The 8,364-nt window shown below is 40.8% G+C and overlaps 1 protein-coding gene across 2 annotated transcripts in view; it reads left to right on the top strand.

The window, feature by feature from the left end:
• Positions 1 to 745: 745 nt before the first annotated feature.
• Positions 746 to 8,364, top strand: part of LOC120854818 (cytohesin 1 interacting protein) — an 85,435-nt gene continuing 77,816 nt past the window's right edge. Inside the window, exons 1-3 of one of the 2 annotated variants that reach the window (XM_040229119.1) lie at positions 746 to 850; positions 1,806 to 1,853; positions 2,339 to 2,440. In XM_040229119.1, coding sequence (XP_040085053.1) covers positions 2,438 to 2,440 — 3 coding nt within the window. In that variant the 5' untranslated portion in view covers positions 746 to 850; positions 1,806 to 1,853; positions 2,339 to 2,437. Of the gene's footprint in view, positions 851 to 1,805; positions 1,854 to 2,050; positions 2,441 to 8,364 lie in introns of those variants that run through there. The other variant, XM_040229120.1, reaches the window with a different exon arrangement.

The following is an 8,364-nucleotide window of genomic DNA, read 5'->3' as shown; positions in this document are numbered from 1 at the left end:
AAAAGAGGTCAGAAAAAGACCCATGGATAAAGCCTCTCCAATTCACCACATATGCTTGCTCATCTGATTAATCATTTTTTAAAGTCAAATTGCTTATATAAACTGCTTGGAATAATATTACTGATCTTAACTCTTTTTGTCTGCCTATAGTAATTCCATAAACATTGCAAGAGACAGGACTACTCACAATAAAGCTTTGTTTATGGCTTCTTAAAATAAAGCACTTTGAATTGATACTCTCCAACTCTGATCATCGTAATGAGATTTACAGGTAATCTTTTGTGTGTTTCCTCAGCACTTAGCACATTATAGGCATTCTGAAGGATGGAGCACATCCCATTAAACAATTTGGGCAAAAATGAAGTGTAAATAAGTGTAATAAGAAGTGTAGTCAGGTGCTTTGTACCCTGACTGGGCAAACAAAGGCCGGGGACTAGCATAAGAGCCTGGTGGGGCACAGATCTTGGCCGTCTTGCTTGTTTCTGTACCTTCAGTGCCTCACACATAGTAGGTACTCAATAAATATCTGAGGTCTAGTGAAACAATGAATAGACTCACTTTCCTCATGACTTTGCTTGCAGTGATTACTTTAAGGGCATAATAGATTAATAATTTCCGCATGACTACTTGGGCTCCTGAGTTAATGTTTGCAAAGCTCTTTGAACTTCTTGGGAAAAAGAATGGTGTTTTTTTTGGCACCCTTTCACATTTGCAGTGGCACACAAATTCCTCCTCCTCTTCTTCCTTCGGCTTTGCCTTCCTCCAGCTCTGTGCCGGGCCAGGATCTCCCAGAAGGCAGCCACACTGCCCCCACTGCCTTTTTCCTGCCACTTCCAGCCCTGCAGCACAGGTAGGAGCAGAGCAGATGCCAGAAAGATTTAAGACTTTGCAAGAGACTCTGGTAAAATGGAATTTGGGTTGATCCTAATAACACTTAGAGCAGCTGGTGTATAGAAGGATGCAGATTCTTTGTCAGCCATGCAAGAAACTATTGGGACAGGCAGGTTGATCTGTGAGGATACATCAATTTAGATCCTGAAGGGAGATAGAGGGTGTCATAGAGGCAATTGGAAGCACGTGCCGAAGCAGCTGGTTTCTAGAGTGTGTATGATTTTAGACACCCAATACAAAACCTTGATAGTAACTGGTAGAAAATACTGTAGTTTTATAAGAAGGAACTCAATAAGACAAGATGTGTTTCTTTTACATGGGTAGAAATTTCAACTTTTATGATTACTTTCCCTACAAATTTTTTAAATATTTGATGATGAAAAAGAGAGATTCTATCTCACAATAGATAATCATAGGCTGCAATGTTTTCCAAGGGGTTTATTGCTATAAAAATTGTCTTGATATTTAGAAACTCAATAATTAAACAGTTCAAATGTGATTTGGGAAACAAAACTGTTTTCTATTAAGAATAGCTGTCCTTTATGAACAAATTCAAGAAAAAGAGTTTTTTTTCTTTTTGAGGTTACAATATATGAGCTTGCAATTGATCACACACCATGAATATCTCAAGGTAATTCAGGGAAAGCTGGTTACAGGCACAGAATAACTAAAATGTCTATCAGTGGCAGATCTTGCCTTAAAGACAGGAACAGATCCTATTTTCCACAACTTATAAAATGACTTGTTTTCCAAACCAAATCATGATGTTTTCTCTGTGTGTGGAAAATTTTTCATGATGCATATTTATATGCTACTTGCTGTATGTGTGGCAAATTTGCTCTCTCTAGAAATTGTTTCTAGGGACTGAATGAATATTATGTGGATAAAAAACTAACATGGTTTTCTGTTGAAAGGACAGACCACATGAATGGTGTCTGCTTTGCTTTAAAGGGAAAACTCAGGTAAGTCTGACTTTAGTTGAACAGCATGAAGTAAACCAAAGGTCTTAAATTTTGTTTAGAACAAATTATGGAAGTTCCTTCCAATTAAACTGAATTCATTAATCTGAAAAAAAAGCAAGGGGAATAAAATTTGAAGTTAGTTTATAGTAAGTAGCATTTGAAACTCTGAAAACTTAGTGTCCCCATAAAATCCACATGTGAAACATTTAGATGGGAGTGACTTCAGATAAGAAATGGTCTTTTTTCTCCACTTAATTCAGTATAGAATGAAGAACCTTGATTTTCCATTGGTACAGGGTGCAAGGATCAATAGGCATTACTGAATTTTTGTTGTTTCTTTTTGTGAGGTATTTTATACTAAACAGTTTGCTCATGTCCCTAAATAAATAGATGGGAGCCCCCTTCAGGAAGAAGGAGAAGGGCAGCATGAATTAGGGTGAGATTGAATTTCCTTTTCGGAATGTCAGTGTCTTACTGCATTTCAGGGAGCTGTAAATTCATTTGGAGCACACCAGATTATACCTTACAGCTCTGGTGTGGCAACAAGGAGGGATCTCTGGCTGAGATTTACCAGCTAAACTTCTATGGTAAGTTCAACTTTGAAATCTGTGCTTGATTCTTATGTTCTTGTCTTTGATGTGGGGGAGGGGAGGAAATGAACAAATTCTAATGAAATGTTTTATAATAAGATAAATAAAATATGGACAGAATTATTGTTGGGAATTCTTTATTGAAAGTGTTTAATGAGCTGCTTGGTTCTTTCAGCTTCTACTTGTTTACTAGGTCTCTTTTTGGTTGATATTCTTGTTACTACATCTCTTCTACTTTCTCTGATAGCATATGGTCAGTAGATTTGATCACAGGGATGTCTTCTTTCAGGCAAATGTTGAATTTGTGACATCCAGACAATTTTGAGCAATAGTTAGAAAGGCCCAGTAAAAACAGGAGTGTGATGTTACTGCAAGAAAGGAAAAATACCAATAAAATAGGCTGATTTAGAAAGTTGAAGCTTCTTGTTAAGAGAAAAGGAAAGAGGAAATTGGTGAGAAGCCAAATTTAAATGGACTGAGCACTAGAGTTCAAATATGATATTCTAATGATGAAGACAGGATAAGGCAGCTAATGGAAATTTACCGTGTGTGTGTGTAAGAAAAAAGGTAGAGAAGACTTGTTATTTTCTTATCTATATCCACATTAGCCTTTCTGAGGACAGAGACTCTGTTCTTAGCTCTGTACAATCTGCAAAGAATAGACAATCAAAAAAACTTACTGATCAAAAAAGATGTTTCTTTCAGTAGCTGCTACAAAAAAAGATCACCAAACTAGGTGCTTTATGTACTTTCTGTGAGACAGGTCTGAATAAAGTAATCAGAGCTCAGGCAGAGGCAGCTGGAACTTTCTCAAAAAGTTGCAGCCAGAAGGTGAGCTCTGAGCAGATCATAGAGTTCCCTCAAATGCTCATCAAGGCGATCACACTTTTGGTTCAACCACCAGGGGTCAGGACATTGTCTCCAAGAAAACTTTATTAAAGGACAGTTTTGGTGTCAAAGAAGAAAGAGCAGTGGATCTGACTTTTGGGATGAAAAGTGTTCTAGGACTAGTTCTGGAACTTCTAGTGATTAGCCTTGTTACTTCTAGTGATTCGGATTCAGGAAGTCAGCAGTTGGGGTTGGGAATATGTATCCCTGGGAATCTTTACTTTGTAAAAGAGGTAGGTGTTGGAGGACATCACTCTCGAGAAAGAATGTATAGAGTTTCTCTAGCTTGTTGATCTCATCAGAGGACTGTTGGTTCAGAAGCCACCAGCCACCTGGTGCTGAGAGGGACTGAGCAGCGTGGATGAAGAAGCCGTGCCTGTGGCGCCCAGACCTGGGTTCAAATACCCTTGTGGCTTTTTCACAAAGTGTTTTTCTTTCTGAAATTCATATTCTTCTCTTTTGAAAGAGACAACCTTGTTGTCTACCTCATGGATTTAAAGAAACAATACAAAGTGCCTAGCAGAGTGACTGGCATATAATAAAGCAATTAGTAAACATTTCCTCTTGTGGTGAGGAGAGAAAGCAATGTCAATGATAATTCCTCTGGAGCCAGGAAAATAGTTTGCAGCAGATACAAGGCAGGATCAATCAGGAGGCTAGTTCCTGGATCCTGGGGGTCCAGGGGCAGTGTCTGAAGATAGATCCTAAACCAGAAGATGAATAAACACGAGCTTGGGAGACATAATTTCTCACCATTGTGAATGTTTCCCGAGAATAGTAATGAACAACACAGATGGCACAGTTAATTGGAATTATAATTGATCCCCAAATAGTATTTAAATCAATAGTTGAAAGGATTTTCCTTGGGAAAATCATTATAAAAACGTCTAAAAGGGAACAAAGTGAAATGTATCAAATTCAGTGATTTGTTCTTTGTTGCCACCCACCCTACATCAAAGGAATAGTGAATGAAGAGAGAAACTGTCAATGGGAGGAAGGAAACAGGAACCACAAATCAAATAGACTGTCATTAAATGAAATCGTTTTCTGGTAATTCATTGTGATGTCAGGTTGTACTGAACTGGCTGGCTGGCTTGCAGATGGCTGCTGCCAGTTTCTCTCCCAAGATGACACTTGAAGAGAAGAGGAAATGGGACTGATTCCTTAGTTAGGTGCCTTTTTAAAAAAAAAAAAAAATTTATTTGGCTATACCAGGTCTTAGATGCGGTATGAGAACTCTTAGTTGCAGTATGTGGGATCCAGTTCCCTGACCGGGGATCGAACCCCAGCCCCCTGAATTAGGAGCATGGACTCTCAGCCACTGGACCACCAGGGAAGTCCCAGTTAGGTGCCTTTATTAAAAGACAAAAATGACATTTATCAGCACTTGAATGTAAGGTATGGCTGAACCAGCAAACAAGTTAATAAATGAGGGATATGAACAGGAAAGGGTTAGGTAGACTCAAAGTATCTGCAGGCAAGTCATTTAGCTTCTTTGGGCCTTACTCTCCTCTCTAAACTTCCCTGGTGGCTCAGACAGTAAAGCGTCTGCCCTCAATGTGGGAGACCTGGGTTCGATCCCTGGGTTGGAGAGATCCCCTGGAGAAAGAAATGGCAACCCACTTCAGTATTCTTGCCTGGAAAATTCCATGGACTGAGGAGCCTGGTAGGCTACAGTCCATGAAGTCGCAAAGAGTCAGACACGGTGGAGCGACTTCACTTTCACTTTCTCCTCCCTAAATGTCCTTCTAGGCCTGGTACATGATGATAAGGCATAGGTGGTGGGCCAAATCCCAACACTTTAAACATTTCATTTTATATTTCTCTTATCTGGAAAGTAGTCCCTAACTATAGTACCTAAGTTGTCGCCAGATGAGAGCTATTTTCAGGAATTTTGTTTACCCTGAACTATGAAATTTTTTGGCAACCCACTCCAGTATTATTGCCTAGTGAACCCTGTGGATGGAGGAGCCTGGTGGGCTGCTGTCCATAGGGTTGTGCAGAGTTGGACACGACTGCAGCGACTTAGCATGCATGCATGCATGCATTGGAGAAGGAAATGGCAACCCACTCCAGTATTCTTGTCTGGAGAATCCCAGGGACAGAGGAGCCTGGTGGGCTGCCGTCTATTGGGGTAGCACAGAGTCGGACACGACCGAGGCGACTTAGCAGCAGCAGCAGCAGCATGAAATTTTTAGTGTTTTCTCCACACAAATTCAAATTTCAACTTAATTATGTTTTTAACTAATGTTGTTAGTTCTCTGGATAAACAACTGTGAAATTGACAGTCATGATAAATAGTGAAGGAAACAGTGATAACAGAAGCCATTAATTTTTTGAATACCTATCAGCTGACAGGTATTATGGGCCACCCTTGTGGCTTAGCTGGTAAAGAATCCACCTGCAATGTGAGAGACCTGGACCTCATCCCTGGGTTAGGAAGATCCCCTGGAGAAGGGAAAGGCTACCCAGTCCAGTCATCACATTTCATCTTTCATCCTTATACTAACCTTGGTAAGGTTAACGAGGTGAACCTTGTGACCATTTCCCAGGAGGATTATGAGAGGTCACAGAGACAGCAAACGGCACAGTCGGAATTTGAACCTAGGTCTTCCTAATTCCAAAACCCATGTTTCTACTCCTTTTGTGCCATTATGCCAAGTCCCTTCAGCTGTGTCCGACTCTTTAACGATCTTATGGACTGTAGCCCACCAGGCTCCTCTGTCCATGGGATTCTCCAGGCAAGAATACTGAAGTGGATTGCTTTGCCTTTCTCCAGGGGATCTTCCCAGCCTAGGGATTGAACCCGAATCTCTTAAACCTTCTGCATTGGCAGGCAGGTTCTTTACCACTAGCACCACCTGGGAAGCCCTTCTACTCCTTTAATATACCTTACATCTGCTGTACAACTGCATTCATAATAATTCTGTATAGTTTCTCTTTAATTTGTTTCCTAATTTTTATTCATAAATATAATGCAAAGTATATTAGTGTCCTATTCGTTCACTTTCCACTTATGATCATTTTAATGGAGCACTTCTGTTCTTAATGGTAATATTATATTATTTTGTTTACTTTGAGTAATGAGTTTACTGAGAAGTCTGAACTGGCCTAGGGCATTTGCATGAAAGTAACAGGTTTTTCCTTCTCTAATTACTTAAGCTTTGTCAAATCTCCCTTTTCTTTGAGCAGATACCATGATGGCTTGGTCAGTTTTCTTTTTCCGTAAAACAAAAACAGAACCGATTCTGTGCTGTAAAAACTCAATCTCATCCAATTGAAAATGTTGCCCTCCAATATCACAGGACAGAAGTAAGGTTTAGAGATCAGAAGGACAGGGCTGTGTTATGTCTCTGGGATACCATACCCTCTCCCATTTCTAGGCTACAGTTTCATGATATTTGGGGCAGGGAGGAAGAAGAAAGGATGACAAGTCTTTCACGTTTAATAGTTCTGTGTAAGTTTTTGGCTCTTTTCCTGGTTAATGTGCACTGGCCAGCTCTCTGGATGGTAGGCATCCATAGGAGGGTTTTCAGTGGACAGTCAGTGATACAGGAAATCCTGCCACAGGAAGGCCTGCGAGCCACTCAGCCTCCTGCTGCTGAGGTCTGCTCCTTCAGCAGCCAGCCCTCACGCATGGAACATGGTAAGAGAGCACAAACCTGGCTACTTCCCCTGAGTTCACTTGGCGCATGGACACATGCTCCGGGACTGTGCCTTCTCTCTTCTCTACATCTCGATTTTTCCTTCTGTTCAAATAGGTACGGGGCGGGGGCGGGGTGGGTTAGCAAGGCCACCACCTATTACAGATGTCAAATCTAGAAATGAAATGGCAGCATTCCCTTACGGTAGGCACTCCTCTCTGGTTTTAAGAATGGTTCTCTTGGCAGCTGCTACACTTGTTCAGTGGCGAGAGGTGTAGATGAGAAACTTCAAACATCACTCCCTTCCCACTCTTACCAAGGCTGCCTCACAGCTTTGACGATTTTGTTTCTCTTTTCCATTTCAGTCTTCCTTTTAGACTCAGCCCGGGAAGGAGAGGGCGCAGTATGAATGACAGTGGAGAGCGTCGGAGTGTTCACCTGTGCCTTAGTGCAGGAGACACCAGTGTGATTCCTGGGATGGGAAGGTCCGCTGGAGAAGGGATAGGCTCCCCACTCCAGTATTCTTGGGCTTCCCTGGTGGCTCAGCTGGTAAAGAAACCACCTGCAATGTGGGGGACCTGGGTTTGACCCCTGGGTTGAGAAGATCCCCTGGAGAAGGGACAGGCTGCCCACTCCAGTATTCTAGCCTGGAGAATTCCATGGACAGTCCATGGGGTCAGAAAGAGTTGGACATGACTAAGCGACTTTCACTTTCACTTTAGTGAGCCTTGGAGGAGATGGTGGCTTCAGTTGTTAGTTATCCATCTTCTTTATCTCACTATTGGGACTCTACAGGTCACTTCTGGGGTAGGAGGAAAACTTGCCCTCCATAGCCTGTTACATTGTGTATTCTTGGGGGGCAAAAATTAATTGATATAAATCATATAACTTACCTGTGAAAGATATTGTCAAGAAAATGAAATGACCAGACATATTGGGAGAAGATACTTATAAAAGACATATCTCATAAAAGACAGCTATCCAAAATATACAAAAAAACTTGATACTCAATGATAAAAAAACCAAGCTGATTAATAAATTATAGAAGATCCAAAATGGACACTTCTTCAAAGAAGATATACAGATAGCAGATAAGCATTTATAAAGATGCCCAGCATCATCTCATTACAGAATTGCAAACTGAAATGGCAGTAAGATACCAGTACACATCTATTTGAATGGTGAAAATATAAAACACTGACAACATTAAACGCTAGTCAAGATGGGGAGCAGCAGAAACTCTTATTAATTGCTAGTGGGAATTAGAAATTAGTGTCTTCCAGTCACTCTGGAAGACAGTTTGATAGTTTCTTATAAAACTGAACATATACTTACCATAGAATCAAGCAACTGCAATCCTCAGTATTTACCCAAATGAGCTGAAAAATT

The sequence above is a fragment of the Oryx dammah genome, unplaced genomic scaffold (genome assembly GCF_014754425.2).
Source record: "Oryx dammah isolate SB20612 unplaced genomic scaffold, SCBI_Odam_1.1 HiC_scaffold_27, whole genome shotgun sequence".
Classification (NCBI taxonomy): Eukaryota; Metazoa; Chordata; class Mammalia; order Artiodactyla; family Bovidae; genus Oryx; species Oryx dammah.
Note: the sequence above shows the minus strand (reverse complement) of the source record. Positions and strands in the feature narration are given on the sequence as shown.